The sequence below is a fragment of the Cryptomeria japonica genome, chromosome 8 (assembly GCF_030272615.1).
Source record: "Cryptomeria japonica chromosome 8, Sugi_1.0, whole genome shotgun sequence".
NCBI classification, from domain to species: domain Eukaryota; kingdom Viridiplantae; phylum Streptophyta; class Pinopsida; order Cupressales; family Cupressaceae; genus Cryptomeria; species Cryptomeria japonica.
Genome location: NC_081412.1, coordinates 665,099,162 through 665,122,075, shown reverse-complemented (window position 1 = coordinate 665,122,075; position 22,914 = coordinate 665,099,162). Strand labels below are relative to the sequence as shown.

The 22,914-nt window shown below is 37.7% G+C and overlaps 1 protein-coding gene across 1 annotated transcript; it reads right to left on the bottom strand.

Annotated features, from left to right (window-relative positions):
- Window positions 1-21,130: 21,130 nt before the first annotated feature.
- LOC131857904 (receptor-like protein EIX1) lies at window positions 21,131-22,234 on the bottom strand. Its single transcript, XM_059210689.1, has one exon. It carries the CDS (start codon window positions 22,232-22,234, stop codon window positions 21,131-21,133), a length of 1,104 nt encoding a protein of 367 aa, XP_059066672.1.
- Between the last annotated feature and the right edge of the window lie 680 nt (window positions 22,235-22,914).

Here is a 22,914-nt window from a genome sequence, read left to right as displayed (position 1 = left end):
ATACCTCCTCTTGAGTATTAAACTCTAAGACATCTGAAAAATGATGCAAGAAAAATGGATTTCGCTAGGCAAAGTTTAGATGAAAGCCCTCTCTTGGGTGAATTGCACCTCCTCTAGCTTCAAAAGAATAAACTCCACCCTCTTTAGCCTTCAACACTTAGAAGAAATTTTCTCCAAACAAGGTATGTTTCGCTCCTCCAACTTGCTCTCCAATTTTGCACTAAAAGGAATGATTGAATGATTTGAAATGTGAAGCAACACTCCTCCAATATATAGAGCGCTCACCCTACTCCCTTCAAGGCCGACTTGGACAAAAAAGGGGTAAAAAATAAATAAAATCTCCAAAAAGGGTGGTCGACTTGCAAAATAAATGCCATGAGTGCTTTTTAATAAATTTTGATTTAATAAAAATTAATTTTAGGTGCCTCCCAAGTAAAATTTCAAATTTTTTTTCAAGGCTTAAAATTAATTTATTAAATGCAAATGCCTTTATATTAATGTGTATTCAATTTTAATTTTCCACAAGCCTCAAATTTAGCAAATTTGGCGATCTAGTGTAAATTGGGGAATATTCATGTCTAAACAAGGCTTAATGAAGCTTGCAAATAATTTCGCCCTGGACCCTCTCCAAGGGTCAGGAGCGATTTTCCAATTTTAGCCTTGAATACTTTGCATCTTGATTCCAAAATCCCCTGGAGGATGAATTCATACCCACTGTTGGTTTTGCATTTCAAATTTTAATATTATGCATGAGGAATTTAGGTGGAATGGTAGATTTCGCCCTGGACCCTCTCCTAGGGTCAGGAGCGATTTTTCTAATTTGACTCAAAAATTAGCTTTTTTCAACATTCAAAATCCCTTCCAGACATCTCAAATAGATCTTCTCATAGACTTCCAAACTTAGCTTTATCCAACTTGGGAGAAAAAGTGTGATTTTGGTGTTTTTCGCCCTGGACCCTCAGCAAGTGTCAGCAGTGATTTTTCAATTTTGACTAAAAATATTCATATCCTTATCAAAATACCTCCTCACCAAGAAAGATTTTGTCTTGATCTCCAAACTAAGCAAGAAAACCCTCTTTCCAAGTCTTTCGCCCTGGACCCTCAGCAAGGGTTAGGAGCGATTTTTGCAAATTAAGCTCAATCCACTATCATTTTTCATTGAAACTTTATTCATTGCTGGGAAACATCCTTCCTTATCCATCCCATCCAAATTTGCTTTGTTGTTGCAAGGTAAAATGAGAGTTTTCAAAATTTTTGCCCTAGACCCTTAGCAAGGGTTAGGAATGATTTTTCCTTCCTAGCTTAGCATCATCAACCTTTAGAGGCAAATCATTATTCATCATGTCTTTGGAGGCCTTTTTTACCTTAGCCTAACCTTGCCTTAGCACGATTTTGAAGGAAATATATTGGTTTTATGATTTTCGCCCTGGACCCTCAGCAAGGGTCAGGAGTGATTTTTATAATTGCCTTCAAAATCCTTACTCTCAACGATCCTTTTTCACTTCAAGGCAATTTAAACATCATTTCAAGCTCGTGTCTAGGCTTAGCTTTTCTCATACTTGGATGAAAAGGTCCAATATTAGGTTTTTTGCCTTGGGCCCTCAATAAGGGTCAGGGGCGATTTTCCAATATTAGCTTGATTCCTTCTTTTGTTGATCATCCAAATTATATTCAATGAGTAAAACACACTTCCTTTCATCCATTCCAATCATAAAAATCACTTTTTACCTTGCAAGAAAAATGTGCTTTTGAAAATTTCCCTTTGGGCCTTCAGAGAGCGTCAGGAGCGAATTTTGTCATCTAGACCAAAATGCTTCACTTTTCATCCTAAAACCTCTTTGCTAAGGAAGATGTCATCTTGTTTCATGCTATGAATAGGTTTTCATGTCCAAGAAAAGTCAACAAATGTGCATATAAATAATTTCGCTCTGGACCCTCAGAGAGGGTCAGAAGCGAAATTACCCTTCTTGGGAAAAACTCCTTCATCTCCTCATCTTCAATCAAGTTTGGATACTTTATCATGCTCGTTTCATCCTCCACCATGCCTTTGACATCTCAAATCGACCAAATAAGGCTAGAACTGACCTCCATAAGATTTTTTGCCCTGGACCCTCAGTAAGGGTCAGGAGCGATTTTGAGGTTTTCAACAAGATCCTTCATCATTTCAAGTTAAAACTCTTTCAGGCAGGTGGAGAAAGTCATTTATTTTCCATTTATGTTCAAAACTTGGTTTCTTTTTATTGCAAAAGGAGGGAAATCAAAATTTCGCCCTGGGCCCTCAGCAAGGGTCAAGAGCGAATTTGCCCTTAGCCTCCAAAATTCATCACTTTTCATGTTTCCAAATCTTCAATTGCCTCAAGTGACGTCCAATCATCCTTCTGGGAGACCCTGCACAAAATAAATTAAAAAAGTTAGTGACAAATAAGCTTTTAAACAACATTTTCACCCTAGGCCCTCAGCAAGGGTCAAGAGCGAATTCCTCATTTTAGGCTAAACTGCTCAAAATTTAAGTCTCCAACCACTTCACAAGACAGAGTTAGGTCATTTTCAAGGTTAAGAACCAATTAGAAAACCCATCAAAAACAAGAAATTGAGTTTAGGATAAAGTTCACCCTGGACCCTCAGCAAGGGTCAGGAGCGACTTCTCTATTTCAGGCATCATCTTGCTTTCCAAAAATCAATCCAAACTTCCCCAGGTAAGAACACACAATTTATCCTTCGAATATGTTAACACTTAGCCAAAATTGTGAAGGAAATCCAATCTACAAGGAATTTTGCCCTGGGCCCTCAGCAAGGGTTAGGAGCAAATTTGACATTATCAGGCTCTTGATCTATTTCTTCACCTATTTAACTTAGCCCACTAGATTCACTTTCTTCACTGACCCTACCTCACTGACTCAGACCTGAAAACAAACTAGACCTTACCCTAAAAACCTTCAATCTAGACCTAACCTGAGACCTATTTGACTCCCCTGAAAGGTTTACCTCATTTTAACAATCTTAATTCTTTAGGAAGACCCTTAACAATTTTCCAAAATTTGACTGGACTTGGCTTGAATGATGCCAAAAAAGGACCCCTTAAGGTTTAGCTCTAGCCCAGACAGACCACTCACTCACTCAAAACCCTAAAAGCAAAGAGAAGAACAAGCAGAGAGAAAGTAAAACAAAAGCAAAAAGAGGGGGTCCCCATTCTAATGGGGCGATGTGTGAAATGGTCACAACATCTGGCGATACCACTAAGAATGTTTGCGAACATTTGGGAATCAATCCATCTTAAAGAAAAACTTAGAAAATCTCCCTCAATAAAACAAGGAGTTAAACAACACTTACAAGAAGAGATCTTCATATCGAGACAATGTATTAAGTCCATAGTTACCCATGTGTGTGCAAATGAGTTAATTCCCCTCAACAAGATAGTCATGATCTCCAGGTTCCCCTATGACAAGCTATGTAGTTTATCTGAACTCCAAAAGAATCCTGGATAGAGCCTCGCTGCCAGTCAGACATCCATAGTCTCGACGAGGTTATCGCTGCAAGCTCACGAACATTGCTCCATTTCCAGTCAGGCGTCTATAGCCCCGATGGAGTTATCCATATATTCCCGTTAGCCAATTTTGATATTTCCTTTTCAGCTCATTTTTCTTTTTTGATTTTTTGATTTTCACTTTCTCATTTTTTCCTTTTGGTATTGCTTTTTCATTCCATCAATTCTTTTGGCTTGTGAGCAGTGAAGCTCACTAGGGTTTGAGGATTGCGGTGCCATTGAAGCCAGATTTTAGATTTTTCACCAATCATAGCTTTTCCTAAATATCATGATGACTCAGAGATTATAAGTGTGAAAAGATATAATAATTGGAGGACAATAATATCTGAGTCCAATAAGCTAATCTTACTTCATTGCAAATATGACCTGACTTAGAATTCTATCAAAAGAAAACTTCCTTGTGTTTCCAAAAGACCTCATAATTGTCCAAATGAAACAAACAATCTAGTGAGAGGGTAGAGTGCCTCATGACATAATCGCCCAATTTCAAATGGATACCCCTTAGGACAAACCAACCAACCTAAACTAAGACACCAAAACCACCTAAAGTAAGACCCAAAAATCAAAATGAAGGACAAACCAAAACAAAGAAAACTAGACAAATGAAAACAAAAGCAAACTAGACTAACTATGTACAAAGGAAGGCCTCTTGAATTCTAGGACTGGAAGTAATGTTTGAGATACCTCCCATTGACAGGCAATGGGATGTCTTCTCCGGTTAAAGTCTTCAGTCTAAATGCATTTTCTCCTAAAATCTCAGAGATTTGATAAGGGCCTTTCCAAAGCTTATCAAATTTGTCATGCTCCCCCTTTTTCTCGTGTGCTTTATCCCAGTATAAAACAAGATCTGAGATCCAGAATGCCTTGACTCTACCCTGCTAATCGAACCATCTTTTCACAACTCCCTGATGCTTTGCAAAATTTTCCAGTGCTTGATCTCTCTTTTCCTCAAGATTCAATAACTGTGTTAATTGGGCTTGGACAACATCGATATCTTCCATGTATTCTTGGATAAATCTCAAGGTTGGGATCCTAAGTTTCATGGGGAATACTGGGTCTTGACCATAAACCAAAAAATAAGGTGAAATCCCTAATGCATTCTTGGTCCCGATTCTGTCTGCCTAGAGGGCAAATCTCAGTTGGGTATGCCATTCTCTTGGACTCCTCTCTAGCAGCTTCCTGATAACACTGAGTAGGTTTTTATTAGTTGACTCGGCTAACCCATTACCCTGAGGATAATAATTTGATGAAAACTTAAGGGTTATATCGTACTCAAAAGCCCAATTTGAAAATCTCAATGATGTGAAGGCCGAGCCATCGTCGCAAACCAATGCATAAGGACATCCAAATCTGGTGATAATGTTTTCCTCCAAGAACTTAATTACGGCCTCAGTAGTGCATACCTTGAGAGACTGAGCCTTCGACCATCTGGTATAGTAATCAACAGTAGTGATGATATACCTGTGTTGTGCCGAGGATGCAGGGTTGATGACACCAATAAAATCCATTCCCCATTTGGCAAATGGTCTTGCTTCGATGACTAGAAATTCAATGGCATGGCAGGATTCTTTTCTCTGAAGGCAGCGACCTGGCAAGTGTGACAAGTCCTAACATGATTAAATGTGTCTTTGAAAAGTGTAGGCCAGTAGTATCCTGCCCTTAGGATTTGATGAGTTGTAGCCAGGTTAGCTCCATGTCCTTTCCCAAACTTAGAGTGAAAATGTTCAATTATTTGTTTGGCCTCTTCTTTGCCAACACACCTCAGTTATATTCCCTCATGATTCCTGTGATATAGGAAGGATCCTTGAAGCATATAATGCTGACACTTTATCCTTAATTCTCTTTTTTGCATGGGTGTCATGCGAGCAGGACACTTGTTGTTGAGCAGGTATGTCACAATTTCCTTGTACCATTCATCTGGTGTGACATCCTCCAATTCATAAACTTGTTGGATTAACCCTGGTTCGTCAATTGCCAGTGTCTGCGCTAAAGCTTGTCCTTGAACAAGTTTCATAGGCTAGATTTCAATATCAAATTCTTGGATAATGGTGACCCACTTGCCTCTTCTCTCTCCTAGTTCATTTTGCATGAGGAGGGTTTTTACTACTGCATCTAGTACAATCGCATAGAATTTAGCCCTTAAGAGGTAATGCCTAAATTTTTTAATGGCTTTGACCAATGCATATGCCTATTTTTCAATATTGGGATATCTGAGTTCTGTATCTTTCAATGGGGTACTCATAAATGCAACGGGGTTCTCGTCCTTCTCTTCACTCCTCTGAGTGAGAATAGTCACACAAGTGTATTCAGAGGCGAAGGAATATAGGTAGAAGGGCTTTAGGTAATCAGGACTGATCAGTATTGGTGCCTCTATGATTGCCATCTTTATCTCCTTGATTTCTCTCTTAGCCTGTGTCGTCCATTCAATCTTTGCGTCCTTCTTCAACATCTCATTCAAAGGCCTGACTATGTCAGCAAATCCAGTGATGAATTTTCTAACAAAGTTGATCTTGCCGAAGAATGATTTAAGTTCCTTCTTATTGGCTAGCAAGTTGATGGTTGATATAGCCTTCACCCTTTCAGGATCAATAGAGATTCCTCTTTTTGAAATGACATGTCCTAATAATTTTCCTTTTGTTATCCCAAGTATGCATTTCTTCGGATTGAGAGAAACACCATATCTTTTGCACCTTTGGAAGACTCTTCTTAAGTCATCCACATGATCTTCCCTTTTTCTAGAGAAAACTGTGATATCGTCCATGTATATGATAATGCATTTCCCAATTAAATCTTTGAAAGCGATATCCATGGCACTCTGGAATGTGGCCCCAACATTGATAAGCCCAAAAGGCATCCTTTTGTATGAAAATGTTCCCCATTTGGTAGTGAAAGCGGTCTTTAGTTGATCTTCAGGCTCGACCAATACTTGATTATAACCCGAATACCCATCTAGAAATGACATCATTTGTGACCCATTGAATATTTGCAATACTTCATCCAGCGATGGCAGTGGATAATTGTCCTTTTCTGAAGCTCGATTGAGATTTCTGAAATCAACACACAATCTGATCTCTCCATTCTTTTTCCTGACAGGAACTAGGTTGGCGACCCACGTTGAGTGTCTTATTGGAAAGATGATTTTGGCTGAGAGCAACTTCTTAACCTCTTGATATATTAGGGGTTCTAGCAAAGGATTGACCAGCTTTTGTCTTTGTCTAAACAGTTTGCTTCCTAGCTTCAAAGAGATTGTGTGAGTGATAATAGCAGTATCATAAGTCTTGAGATCTTCATAACTCCAAGCAATGACATCTGGGAAATCTCTTACATTTTTCAAGATACCATTTCTTTCTGGTGCGGTGCAGGCCTTTTCAATGAACACATTCTTAACTTGTATACCATCACCAACGTTGATTGTGTCGCACATGTTTCCTCCCATGCTGTGGCTTTTCATCTCTTTCAATTTGTCAGGATCAAAGATTCTTTCTAACTCCACCATTCCTTTTGGAATAGTGTTTGTCTTCAAATTCAAAACTCCTTCTGCATCCAATTCTGCTCCCTCCACCTCTTCTTCATCAATGATTTTAGCTAAGAAGACATCTGTGTTGGTCAAAAAATCCAATATATGCTTGTTGTCTTCAAAAACTTGAAAATTGGTGATGTTACCTGGGACTGATGGTATGGAGGTTAGTTCTACTATGAACTTCTTTAATCCTTCCATCGCTAATGGAATCAAAGAGCTGGTGGCTTGTGCGAGGGAATTAGCCACTTGATTCTGATGCCTGTATATAGACTTGATATTGAAGGCCTCAAAACTTTCAATGAGATCCCAAACTCGATTCTGGTATCTAATCAGCCTCTTGTCGTGGCATATATGCTATCTTCTGATCTGTCTTATTGCTATTTCTGAGTCTCCATATACTTGTAGTATTTTAGCTTTCTTTCTGATAGCCAACAATAACCCATGAATCAAGGATTCACATTCAACTACATTGTTGGTGCAAGGAAATTGTAACCTATGGGCGGTGAGGTAAGTTTCTCCTATCAGACTAATCAATTCGAAGCCTGCTCTAGATCCTTGTTTGGATTTAGATCCATTAAACCTTAATGTCCATATTGCATTTCCTTGGTCTTGCATCTCCTAGTCCTCCTGGTTTTTGGTTGATGTATCGAATAGAGTTTCATCTTCTGAGGAGCTTTCAACTCCTGAGTCTTCCATTTCTTCTACAATCAATGTCTGTGGGACCCTCTTGTATACTTGTTATAATGCAGTTTGGTACAAAGCTCAAGATAGTTTGGAATGGATGGCATTATGTATCCTACACCAGTTGGGGAGGAGTAGATCTCAGACGGATGCCAAGTTACCAAGTTGCATACTTTCTCGCACGTTCTTGTGGACAAATTTTCTAAAATTTTCAAACGTTCCATCATTTTCTTGGTCAGATCCTTGATCATTCTCCATGACAATTTCTGTGGATTCTATCACTTCTTGTTGAGTGTCTTTGTCTTGCAAGTTCTGTATCATCAAGACCTCTTCCACTTTGGGCTTGTATGTCCCTAAATCAGTTTCTAAGAATAGAACTTCATTATCTTCTCCATACTCAGTTATCATAAGTCTCAATCTTGGAGTACTGTTGACTTTGATTTGGTTCGGAACTCCTCTCCAGGGTAGCCACATATGTGCGAAGTCTGTTGACACATATCCATTCAAATTTTGTGACCAATCTCTACTCAGGAGCATCCCATATGAGTCAGGGATATCTACAACTGATATGTCTATGAAATTTTGAACCCTTGGGTCTGCAGTTAATTGCATGTGGATATTATTCAATTCTCCCATGACTGGAACTTCTGTCTTGTCTAACTGAGTGACTTTCCTTCTGGTGGGAGCAGGAGTTATGCCTAGTCTCTGATAGATAGCAAGGGGCATCACATTACTAGAAGCTCCTGAATCATAGAGGCAATTGTGCAATAATTTGCCAAAAATTCTGACCGATAGCAGGAACGGGGCTGGCTCATCTTTTCCTTGGGAAAGGATCGAGGAATCCCCATTATGTTCTTGATTCTTCACTTCGTTGACCTTCGGATTGTTATTCTTTTCTGATGTTTCCTCTTTTGAATCATCCATCTTATTTAGAGGCTTTCCTTTCTTGATCACATCTTTCTTAACGACAACTTCCTTCTCTGGAAGAATTTGACTAGTGGTGAGACTTTCTTTGATGGCGGGTTGAGTTTTCTTGGCCTCGCCCCTTTTGAGTAATACCTTGCCTTCCAACATATCTTCTTTTCTAGCTGGGAAGGTTATGGTCTGGACCATACATTCGTCTTGTTCAGATTGTTCCTTGTTATCAGCTTCCTCTTGAATTACATTGATGGTGGCTTGAACATTGTTGGGTGTTTCTTTGGATGAATTCTGAACATTTGGCCTTACTGTGTTTGAATCATTCAGACTATTAATCATAGCATCTTTAATCTCTGAGACCTTTAATAGCTCATAAAGCAGTAGGCTAATCTTAACCTTCTTGAGTTCTTCCAACACCAACATAGCCAGCCTTTTCATTTCATCCCTTATAGGAGGGGAAATATTCTTTTGCCTATATTCTCACGTGTCTTGTGGATACTCCAGAATATTACTAGCCCATGGATCTGGAGGAGTAGAGAAATTGTTCGGAGGAATCGATGTTGTCAGAGGTTCCTGATTTCTCTGATTTCTTTGATAGACTCTCTGACCCACAACTCCTGAGGACTGGTGGAATACTTCTTTTATCCCCTCAACTAGGACACTATTATTCAAAGGCGATAAATAATACTCTGAGTCTTCAACAGGTTCATTTGTTGATGTAGGTGGAAACTAGGAACCAGGAGGTACCATTGGTCCATTAGCCGACTCTGGTGGAAATCTCCCATTTTGAGTTTGGTTATTTTCTCCTTCTAGTGAATGTTTGTAACTTTCCACAATCATGGCTTGATCGTACCATGTAGTTGGGACCATTTCGTATCCTGTTTTAGGAGGATTTTCAGGTGGATCGTTGCTGCGCATCTCCTACTAGAATATGTCGGCTGCAATCTTGAATTCAGGACACTGCAACTCAGAATGCTAGTTCATATTATGGAGTCTACACTAGCTAGACAAGGCCGCCTCTAATAGAATCACCTTATTGGTAGGATGATTCTCTTGATTCTGTGAACTTGATGGATTGCCTAATGATGTCACCACGTTTCCATTATTAGGAGCGGTATTCCATGGTCTCCTTTGAAAGCCTTGGTTGTTGTTTCCCTGATAATTGTTCCTGAAACCTTGATTATTATTTCCTTGGAAGTTTTGATTGTTTATATGTTGGCCTTGGTTGATCCTTTGCATGCTTTGAAGTTGATTATTCTGATTCCTTAGATGAGTTACCTCAGTTGACAGCTTCTTGACTTGTTCGATCAACTCTTTCATTTCATCTTTTTCTTCCTGTGTTCTTGAAGAATTTGTTGCATTTTGCAGGTACACAGGTTGTGCTGGTGGGGCTTGTGAAAGTGCAACTTTGGGATGAAGCACCAGCTAGTTTTCCGGTTGTACGTTGGGATATGTTGCCTGTGGAATAGGATTCATAACTGGAGTCTGGTTGGTCAATGCCATACTAACCGCTTGTATTTGATTTAGTGTTGTAGCAGGTCCCATATGAAGTAGTGGCCCAGTAATATTTTGTCCCATGTGCTTGCTGACTTCAATAGCTTATGCATATGCTGCATTTAGATCATTTAGGATAGGATGTGTCCTTATGAACATGGCAGTAAGATGATCTAAGGTTCCATAATAGATCTCCCTTGGGCCAGCAATGAGGTAGGGATGTCGCAACATCATGTAAGCCTGGTGGAACCTATTGTTGAAAGAAGTGATTGGCTCATGTTCTCTCCTTTGAATCTCCACAAATTGTCTATATAGCTTGGCTGGTGTGGTTGGTATACCAAACTTTGCAATAAATGCATCCTTCATTGCATCCCAAGTCCTGATTGATCCTGTTGGTAAGTGAATAAACTAGAAGTATGCTTCTTCTCCCAATGAGTAGGGAAAGAGGCTACATGCTACATCTCCATATTCAACTCATCTGTTATGAAGAAGGTCTTTGAACATCTTGATATGATTCTCTGTTGTACGATTGAAATCACTGACATTGAATTTGGGACATAAATTTTCCAGATTCTTTGGCATGTCATGATATATTGCAAATTCCAATGGTGATGGATTGTTGATCATCCAAGTAGCACCGTTGAGCACATGAGCAGGAGGAGGAGGAGGAGGAGCATTGTGAGCCATCGTGCTTCCCGAAGTTTGAAAGCTTGACAGGAGACTTGATGAACCGACCTGGCTTGTTGGTTGAGAAATTGCCTAGATACTTGCTTGAATCGCCGCTTGTACTTGTTCTTGAAGAAATGGAACTTGTGATGACTCAGAAGTACCTTCTAATCTTGGCTCTAATTCCCTCGGAGTATCTTCTCTTTTGACTCGCTTTGACCTTGCAGTGAACTGAGTTGATTCAGATTTTTGGTGCCTAGTGTCGACCTCAATATTCTTTGATGTTTTTTGGGCAAGAAACAACCAATACGATCCAGCATGAAAATCTATTTTGTGGAGATTACTGTAGGTTCCTTTGATTGTGAAGTTCTTTGGCGGTGGCTCTTTGACATTCTTCAACTCTATCTTCTTCTTGTTCCAAGATGATTCTAACTCTGTTATACTTGGCTTCGCTTCTCTTTAAGTTCCAAGCTAGGTGATTCATTCCTGAAACAATGTCTTCTTGAATGTTGCCTATTTCCAAATTAGGTTGTACGACCTCCTTCAATCCTTCATGCAGCAACACCATCATGATACATGCTCATGTTGAAAAACTTAAAGATTTTTTTTATTTTTCTGGATAGTACTGTTCCTTTAGATTTTCGTGTTCGGGCCCTCCTTCTAGCACCAATTTTATCGATGTGTATTTTGTACACAACCAAACACAGAATAAAATACCCAAATGGTACCTTATCCTCTCTTGATTAAAGCCTCTGAATGTTGAAGATATCATGAAAAGGATCAATCAGGGTGACTTCAAGGTTCTTCATTGTAGGATCTCTATGTGTGGATAAGCACCACTGGTCATTGTAAATGTTGTTTCTTCAAGGGGTCTTACGCACTTTCTAAGAAAGCTTGTCCATGTCATGCTCTTTTGATTTGCAGGAACAGGATTTTCCTAATACTAACATATTCTCAAAAAAGATCAAAAGATAAGGGTTTCAAGAGATGAATACTAATCTAAACCTAAGAACAACTCAATGTAGGCTAGACTTGGTAAGATTCTACCAATTTTCTTATTGCCAAGGAATTACAACTCTACTGGAATTGATGTGATCTTCTAAGGTGATTAGTGATTTTCAAATCATCCAGGATATAGATACTATCATAAAGATACATATCAATATTTCAACAATGATTGAATGTTAAACAATATCAATATCTCCAGTTGACCACGCAAGGTGTCCTTACAATTAGTAAGAAACTAGTGGTTTGGAACATTAATCTCACCAAAGATCAAGCACAACACTTAGTCCTTCAAACTTAAATACTACTTTGATTGAGAATGATTCAAGAAGATAAACAACCATGAAGATAGCCACAAGTATTGCAATAAAACACCATAACTTCAATATTTTATTATTTAGAAAAACATTATTAAATGCATAGCCAAATATTTAATTGGTACAAATATAGAGGAAACATAGACCAATAGGAATTAAGCTACCACATCATCCTATAACAACTTTTCTTCTAGAACTTTGTTCCCTTTCCTATGCTCTTTCTTAGCATATCCAACGAATCTGGACACAATTCCTTCAATCTCAGTGTTGGGAATCTCAGGAAGATTCTTCATTCATTCTTCCAAGTGAATGACCTGATCAAAGGCAGTGAGAAGAGTTATTTCCCATCCAGGTTTGAGTTCTTTGATCTTCTCAATCATGAGCATTTTAGAGAACATCAGATCTCGTTGCTCATCTGTGATGACATTCTCCTCTTTGCAAAAGATGACCTTGACTCTATCTTCCAACTCTTCGAGGTCCACATCTACCTCAATCTCAATTTGCCTGCTAAGAATGGTAGACAACACCTCAAACACCTTGTCTTGAATTGGATGGATGACACCTTCAACTTGACTGCATTTGGTGTTGATGTCTTCAAAAAGAACCTCTTTCATTTGGAGTAGAGCTAACCATTGTAGTAGGTTATGAGTTCCTCCATCCATTATCTTTTCTTGTGCTAGGATCCTCCTTGGTGTTTGCCTGATTACTTGCAGGACAGGAATGATAACATCTCTAGTGTGAGCGGAGGCGGCTACAATTATCATTAGATTGTGGATAATCTCAAGGACCTGGATAGCTCGATGGATTGTCTTCATCATTCTTGTTGCAAATTCAATGGCTACCATGTGGGATTTGTCAATCCAAGAGCTCATAAGCTGAACCAAGCTCTTGACTCTTTCTGCTACGCCAACTGATTCAAGAGGAAGTGCTTGTAAAGGAGATACTGCTGGATCCTGATGCCTCAAGGGTTGATTGAGATGAGTAAAATAGCCTCTGCAAGCACCGACCTCTCTCTCAAGCTTCCTATTCTTTTCTATTTCTTCCTTAAGTTTGTCTTTAAGTGCTTCAAATGAATCGGTTGCTTCTTCCATTGCTTGTTCGGTAGTGAGTGGACCAATCTCAAATGTTTCTAAGTCATACTCACCTGCAAGAATCTCACCCTCATATTTGTCCACCACCAGTATAGCAATTTGCAATTTCTTGGACCCTTTCTCATCCCTTATCATCTTTGACATTTTTGTGGCCTTCTTCTCTTCCATTACCTCTTGAGAATTTCCTATGACACTTTCTAAATCGAATACATCTTCTTCTTCTTCAACCACAACAACCCTTGTCAGTCTCTCCTTTAACCAATCTGGAATGGTAGATCTTGTCTCTCTTGTATTTCTTTAGGTAGTGGTTCATCTTCTCAGAGAGGAGATGTCGCTTCATCATCACTCTTCTCTTCATGTAGCTCATCACCCTGAGGAGATTGACTTGATGAATGCTGAGGTGTTTGTCCCTTTTTAGGCTTATCATTCTGTACCATGGATTCCATAGATTCATCAAGTCCAGGTACCATATGCCTTTGACCTTCTCCTTGGCTTTCCTTCTTTTCATGTCAAGAAGATGTGCTTGATGGGTGATCATGATTGGCCTCTTGCTTCTTCTTGGAAGATTCCCTTTTCTCAGGTCTTTCTTTCCTCTTTGGTCCTCTAGGATGAGAAGTGTTCTCACTTACACTTGTTTCTCCTTCTTCCGGTCTTGCCTCCAAAGTGAAAGTCATTGATACATTCTTCTCTCTCAATTTTTGATGTTGTACATCTACCCATCTACGAGTACATGATAAAACAGGAGCCATCAAAGCTCTCAAATCTAAAACCTCAGGCTCATTCCAATCTATCTTCATTGCTTTATCTTCTTTGTCATAAGACGACAGGAGATGTCTACCACTATCTTGGGCTTGATCAGCTACTCTATAAACTTTGCATTTCCTGATGAGATCTAAGGGTAGCCTGGAATGCATCTTTCTTTTGACCTCTAAATCACTTGAGAGATTAATCCAAAAGTCTTCCACCTGAAACTCATGTTTGTACTTCTTACTGATTGTTTCTTCCATATAACTGTGAGGATCAAAATTCTCCCGTGAGGCAAAGGATGTGAATGAATATAAGGCTAATTCCTTTTCTGCATCTTTTGAGGCTAGTGTTAGGAAATAATTCAGGTGAATTTCCTAGTGTGATGGGCATGAGAATTCCATTTCCATGCTTGTGTCTGGATACCTTTGCATAAGCTGCCAACTATCTAGTCACCTCAAGTAGCACTATCCTGTCTATCGGATACCTCAGCAACATGTAGGGAGGTGAAGGACACCCTTGAACTCTAATGTATGTAAACTTTTGAAACTGGATGAACCATGCACCATACTTCTTCACAAGTTCTTGTGCATCCAGAGATAGTCGATTATGAATCCCACCTTGCAATATCCCAGTGATGTTCATCGTGAAGGTATCATTGACTAACCTGTAGTCACATCTAGGTGGATGATGTAGATGAACATAAGAGTCACAAACTCTCACTTCTCTAGGTCCTCTTTCGATCACTCCTCTGTGAGGTAGCCCTGCATACTCGAAACTCCTGATCAAGGCATATATGACATATGAGCTCATGTGGAATGATTTGGTAGGTCTTAGCCTTCTCAACTATACATCTAGACTATTGCTAATAATTTCTACCCAATGAAGCATTCCTTTTCCTTGGACTATCACTTGAATGAAGAAGAACATCCATCTCTCGAAGTAGAAGGATTGATGAGCCCCTATAACTCGATTGAGCAAAGTTATCAAATCTCTGTACTCCTCCTGGAAATCAATCCTATGCGGTGTGTTGGGAATCTTGTTCAGGCGAGGATGACTGTTGAGCAACCAATTCTTATTGATGAGATTCAGGCAAGTGTCGGGATCATCTTCATACATTGACCTGGCTCCTTCTAAGCTTTTGTAAATCATATCTTTATGCTCTGGTAGATGAAGAGATTCACTTATAACTTCCTCTGAAAGGTAAGCTAAGGTGTTCCCTTCCATGGATACGTTCGACCTTGATTGTGAGTCATAATGGCAGGCACACTCAATCATTAGTTCATGACACTTGACTATTGGATGAAAACCTGCTGCCTTGATGATGCCACTTTCAATTATCTTCTTTGCAATAGGTGATGGCTTGCAAATGTAGGGGACCTCTTGAAACTTCTTCACATTGAAGTTTCCCAAGTTGGTGTCTCCGATATTACTCCATTTGGACATGATCCTGGTCTCCAATTCATCATTCTTCTGATCTTCCTTGATGAGAGTTGGGTGAATAGTAGATGCTCCTACCTTTGGAGTCGCCATCTTGATACCTACACAACATTTCAAAATTACTTCTTAAGCATTATATCTCAAAGTGTAGAAATTAAAATTCAAAAGAAGATTTAAGATATTAATTAGGAAATTTCATGATAAATCTAGAGTTATCATTTCCTAATTAACTAATCAATCACTTAGATTTTTCTAAAAAAGTGTCCAAAATCAAGTCTTGACCAAGGATGTTAGGATAATTTCGCCATACCTCCTCTTAAGTATTAAACTCTAAGACCTCTGAAAAATGATGCAAGAAAAATGGATTTCGCTAGGCAAAGTTTAGATGAAAGCCCTCTCTTGGGTGAATTGCACCTCCTCTAGCTTCAAAAGAATAAACTCCACCCTCTTTAGCCTTCAACACTTAGAAGAAATTCGCTCCAAACAAGCTATGTTTCGCTCCTCCAACTTTCTCTCCAATTTCACACTTAAAAGGATTGATTGAATGATTTGAAATGTGAAGCAACACTCCTCTGATATATAGAGCGCTCACCTTACTCCCTTCAAGGCTGACTTGGCAAAAAAAGGGGTAAAAAATAAATAAAATCTCCAAAAAGGTTGGCTGACTTGCAAAATAAATGCCATGAGTGCTTTTTAATAAATTTTAATTTAATAACAATTAATTTTAGGTGCCTCGCACGTAAAATTTTGATTTTTTTTTCAACACTTAAAATTAATTTATTAAATCCAAATGCCTTTCAATTAATGTGAATTCAATTTTAATTTTCCACACACCTCAAATTTAGCAATTTTGGCGATCTAGTGCAAATTGGGGAATATTCATGTCTAAACAATGCTTAATGAAGCTTGCAAATAATTTCACCCTAGACCCTCTCTAAGGGTCAAGAGCAATTTTCCAATTTTAGCCTTGAATACTTCGCATCTTGATTCCAAAATCTCCCGGAGGATGAATTCATACCCACTATTGGTTTTGCATTTCAAATTTTAATATTATGCATGAGGAATTTAAGTGGAATGGTAGATTTCGCCTTGAACCCTCTCCTAGGGTCAGGAGCGATTTTTCTAATTTGACTTAAAAATTAGCTTTTTTCAACGTTCAAAATCTCTTCCAGACATCTCAAATAGATCTTCTCACAGACTTCCAAACTTAGCTTTATTCAACTTGGGAGAAAAAGTGTGATTTTGGTGTTTTTCACCCTAGACCCTCAGCAAGGGTCAGGAGCGATTTTTCAATTTTGACTAAGAATCTTCATTTCCTTATCAAAACACCTCCTCACCAAGCAAGATTTTGTCTTGATCTCCAAAGTAAGAAAGAAAACCCTCTTTCCAAGTTTTTTGCCCTGGACCCTCAGCAAGGGCAGTAGAAATTTTTGCAAATTAAGCTCAATCCACTATCATTTTTCACTAAAACTTTATTCACTACTGGGAAGCGTCCTTCCTTATCCATCCCATCCAAATTTGCTTTGTTGTTGCAAGGTAAAATGAGAGTTTTGAAAATTTTTGCCGTGGACCCTCAGCAAGGTTCAGGAGTGATTTTTCCTTCCTAGCTTACCATCATCAACCTTTAGAGGCAAGTCATTATTCATCATATCTTTGGAGGCCTTTTTTACCTTAGCCTAACCTTTCCTTAGCACAATTTTGAAGGAAATATATTGGTTTTATGAGTTTCGCCCTAGACCCTTAGCAAGGGTCAGGAATGATTTTTATAATTTCCTTCAAAATCCTTACTCTCAATGATCCTTTTTCACTTCAAGGCAATTTAAACATCATTTCAAGCTCGTGTCTAGGCTTAGCTTTGCTCAAACTTAGATGAAAAGGTCCAATATTAGGTTTTTCGCCCTGGGCCCTCAACAACGGTTAGGAGAGATTTTCCAATTTTAGCCTGATAGATTCTTTTGTTAATCATCCAAATTATATTCAATGAGTAAAACACACTTCCTTTCATCCATTCCAATCATAAAAATCACTTTTGACCTTGCAAGAAAAATGTGCTTTTGAAAATTTTGCTCTAGGCCTTCAGAGAGGGTCAGGAGCAAATTTTGTCATCTAGACCAAAATGCTTCACTTTTCATCCTAAAACATCTTTGTTAAGGAAGATGTCATCCTGTTTCATGCTATGAATAGGTTTTCATGTCCAAGAAAAGTCAACAAATGTGCATATAAAGAATTTCACTCTGGACCCTCAGAGAGGGTCAGGAGCAAAATTACCCTTCCTGGGCAAAACTCCTTCATCTCATCATCTTCAATCAAGTCTGGATACTTTATCATGCTCATTTCATCCTCCACCATGCCTTTGACATGTCAAATCGACCAAACAAGGCTCGAACTGACCTGCATAAGATTTTTCGCCCTGTACCCTTAGCAAGGGTTAGGAGCAATTTTGAGGTTTTCAACAAGATCCTTCATCATTTCAAGTTAAAACTCTTTCCGGTGGGTGGAGAAAGTCATTTATTTTCCATTCATGTTCAAAACTTGGTTTCTTTTTACTGCAAAAGGAGGGAAATCAAAATTTCGCCCTGGGCCCTCAGTAAGGGTCAGGAGCGAATTTGCCCTTAGCCTCCAAAATTCATCACTTTTCATGTTTCCAAATCTTCAATTGCCTCAAGTGACGTCCAATCATCCTTCCGGGAGACCCTGCACAAAACAAATTAGAAAAGTCAGTGACAAATAAGCTTTTAAACAATGTTTTCGCCCTGTGCCCTTAGCAAGGTTTAGGAGTGAATTCCTCATTTTAGGCTAAACTGCTCAAAATTTAAGTCTCCAACCACTTCACAAGGCAGAGTTAGGTCATTTTCAAGGCCAGGAACCAATTAGCAAACCCATCAAAAACAAGAAATTGAGTTTAGGATAAAGTTCTCCCTGGACCCTCAGCAAGGGTCAGGAGCGACTTCTCTATTTCAGGCATCATCTTGCTTTTCAAAAATCGATCCAAACTTCCCCAGGCAAGAACACACAATTTCTCCTTCAAATATGTTAACACTTAGCCAAAATTGTGAAGGAAATGCAATCTACAAGGAATTTCGCCCTGGGCCCTCAGCAAGGGTCAGGAGCGAATTTGACATTATCAGGCTCTTGATCTATTTCTTCACCTATTTAACTTATCCCACTAGATTCACTTTCTTCACTGACCCTGCCTAACTGACTCAGACCTGAAAACAAACTGGACCTTACCCCAAAAACCTTCAATCTAGACCTAACCTGAGACCTATTTGACTCCCCTGAAAGGTTTACCTCATTAGAACAATCTCAATTCTTTAGGAAGACCCTTAACAATTTTCCAAAATTTGACTGGACTTGGCTTGAATGATGCCGAAAAAGGAACCCTTAAGGTTTAGCTCTAGCCCAGACAGACCACTTACTCACTCAAAACCCTGAAGGCAGAGAGAAGAACAAGCAAAGAGAAAGCAAAACAAAAGCAAAAAGAGGGGGTCCCCATTCTAATGGGGCGATGTGTGAAATGGTCACAATAGGTCTTAAGGGGGACATAAAGAAATTTATGGTTTAATATTTGATATACCAACAAAGTAAAGGTGAAAAAATAAAAATCCTAGACCTCTTACAACTATTAGGTATAGTAGCACAACTTTGGGAGTTAATAGGGGTAGATTGCATTACTAGTTTTCTTAATTCAAATAAATTTTATGTTATTTTTTATACACTTTCTAACTATGCACATTTCTATGGATTCTCTCATCCATTTATTCTCGTACTATTAAAAAAGTATTTGTGGAAAAGGTGACAAAATTTATGGTATTTCTACAATCATTATGAGAAAATGTGATCTAATATTTATTAGCATATTTTAGATAAACATATTTGCAATATGCGAAATAAAATAGTATATAACTCATCTTATCATCTACAATAAAATAAAAAAATATAATTTAACAATTAAATGTTATGATGGATATCTACATTTCTTTCAATTTTCACACATAAAGAAAGATGACTCTAGTTGAGATTTTTTATGGATGTCATCCACAATATACTAATAGAAATAAGAGATACTTCAAAACTTTAGTATTAATTTTCCAGTGGCTTGGAATAGCACGAAACAAGCAACATATCAATGTCACAATTAGTGGTATTTTGAGGTGGGAGATTAGGTAGTCCTCTAATTGAAACCCTACAAGTAAATGCCACTTAAGTAGCAAGAAAAAAAATGCCAAATTTTTTATTGTGTCTATAAGGTTATCCACCAGAATTGTATAGTACCTTATAAGATTGAATTTTCACCTTTCCTTTAACAAATATAACAATGAATCCTCTAACAACATATATCTCAATTATGCTATGCACATTAATTTAAATTATAATGAAAGTGTTTTAGAGATGCTTGGTGACTATTTCAAGGAAGGTTGTAATATTACCAAAATGTGTTGGATAACTAGTTTAGAAAACTCGGTCAAGAATGTACTATAGTTTATTGACCTTGGTGTTACCATTATTTCTTTTATTAATAATATTATAGTTGAGAGCAGATAAGTGGTGTCACATAGATTATGAGGTGCTAACTCAACATAAGACTATGTGATGTACAAAAGAGACAACTTAATGACAACAATTTATATTATTTAATTAATCTATGCAAATTGATATATAAAAGAATTCAAAATAAAATATATAAAAAATACACTCCCTTTGTGTATGCTTGCCAACCCTCCATTAACAAATTAAATTATCTGTTATGTATCAAATGCTTAAATGATATATTATATCACATTTCAGTTTATTAAAAAAATCTAAATAAATATGTACAAAATAAAATATCATTTTAAAATAAATTCACTATGACCAAGATTCATAGAATACCATTGTTATATTTACACTATACTAAAATCTAAAAACTTATAACTCTTTATAATCATTAATACAAATACATGAAAAAGAAAAAAATTAGATTTAAAAAACACAAAAAAAATATACATATACAAAATTTGTTTTATTTGCAACGAAGGTTTACTAGAGTTCTTGCAAATACAATATAAATTAGTTATGAAAGATTGAGAAAACTTGGCTGGCATTATTACATTTAAAATATATAAAGTTTAAATTATATAAAAAACTATGAAATTCATAAAGCATAAAACTAGGATTGAAAATGTCCAAATGTGCCATGCAATTGTATAGCTTGAGTTATATTTAATATATAACATGAGATATTACAATGCATTTTAAACCATTTTAAATGAGAAAACTTATAATATGAAGGCAGTAGATTATCTATGGTATCTTTTCAATGCCGTCCAAAGAGATGTTGCATAAGACTATCCAGAAAACTGAAATATTAGTTTCTCCATCTTATTCGGAAGTAAAGCACTGCAATTACAGTGACAAATCCCACCCCCACTGCCCACCATCTCTTCCTCTGCCTCCTCGACATCCCTATTATGCAGTTCTTCTTGAATGCTTGGGCTACCTTTCCCACCAAAACCAGGGGTAAGGGTTCTATTTCCTAATGGAGGTCCATGTAGATTTGAATTTTCTGCAAAAGAAGAATCCTCAAAAGTCGAAAATTGCTTGCCTTGAGGTATCATACCAGAAAGCATGTCTGCAACGGTATGTGGTATTTTTCCTGAGAGCAGATTATTTTCCAGATTGAGGCTTCTCAATAGAGGAAGACAACCAATAGAGGGTGGTATATTGCCTGTCAATTTGTTTTGGAAAGATCTATTACTGAAAGTGGTATGACTTTCCCAAGCGCGGATCCAAACGGAGGTATATCCCCTGTTAAGTAGTTATGCGCCAGAACCAATTTCTTAAGTTTAGTAAAGTTTACAAAGAAAAGAGGAATTATTCCGTCTAAACTATTCCACTGCAGGTAAAGATTGGCTATTGAGGAGGATTGGTATTCAATGAAAGAAAGGTTCCCTTCCAACTGGCTACCTGACAGCTCAAGATTTCTCAGGCTTGAAAGGCGCAAGAAATCTGAAGGGATGGAACCTTTGAGACCACAATCAGACAGAACAAGAGAAACCAAGGACGAGACATTCTGAAACCAAGCTGGCAATGGGGAATCAAATGAATTATCTGAGAGATCGAGATGGGATAAGTGAGTGAGATTCAGGAGAGAAGGTATTGTACCTGAAAGCCAACAGCCAGATAAGTAAATCTGGCTAAGATTAGAGTGGCTGCTGAGGGCAATATTCCAGTGATCATTTGCGATCGACAGATTCACATCATTCATAGCCAGGAACTCCAAGCTTCTCAGATTTTGTACCCATCCTGCAAATTTCCTACTCTCCAAGACAAAATTCCCAAATGGTCCTGCTGAGAGATCAAGGTGGCGCAAGGTTGTAATATTCCCCAACTCCAGAGGGACCTCACCTCCAAATCCAGCACTTGCCAAGCTAAGGAAGGAAAGGCTCTGGAGTTTTGCCAATTGAGGAGGTATTGAAGTACCATTGAAATAATTGTATCCGAGATCCAGGTGCTGAAGATACTGCAGATTAAACAGCGATGGATGTATCGCCCCACTAAGATTTTTGGGATTGTCCACGTAAGTACCAAAGGGATTTTTGAGATCAAGACTGATGACATGGCCTGAATGGAAGTCGCAGTGAATACCCTTCGACTCGCAACAATTGTAGCCCTTCCACGAGGATAAGCGACCCGTAGGATCGACAAGGCCTCCTTTGAAATCTAACAAGTAATTTCTTTCATCAGCCGGGCATCCATTGATGAATGGATAAAATATCTGCATGAGCATCACCAAGGCAAAAGTGAGATTCATCCAGAGTGAAACAGAAGACATGATGATTAGACCTGCAAGTGAGTTGCCATGGACAAACGCTAGACTTTATAATCGGGCAGTCTAACACAATATTCAACTTATTGATCCTTATAATATTCATATGAAGACATTTTCTTGTTCTACTTTTATTATGACTTGTTCTTGGACGCCTCTGAATTTATTTATTTAAAGATTATTTTATTCATTCTATATTAGGATTCGTTTAAGAATTATTTTATTTTATTAATTGTAAATATTTAATATTTTTAATTTTTAACTTTTTCTTTTGTTTGATATTTTGGTCGTCATTTGATTTCAAATATATATAAATAAGACTTGGGAAGAAAACATTTTTAATATAGTAAAAATCTTGTATTTGAATTCTTTTAATTTATTAATTTGTATGTTGAAGTTTGTACATGAGTAATAATATATTTTTGAATATATTAATTTATTTTTCAATATAAGTAAAGTTGATTTCAATGTAAGGTAGGTATATCCAATGCTTTTTTAGATAATAATTGAGATCATTTTTTAAAATTTATTAAAAATTTATATACATTATCTTATTTTTATTGGAGGGAGTCCAAATGGTATCTAAATGTTCTTATTTCCAATCACAATCTTAAGAAATGATAAAGGGGTTTTTGTCTTATTTTCAATGTATACTTCTAATATTAACTAAATAATTTAATCACCTA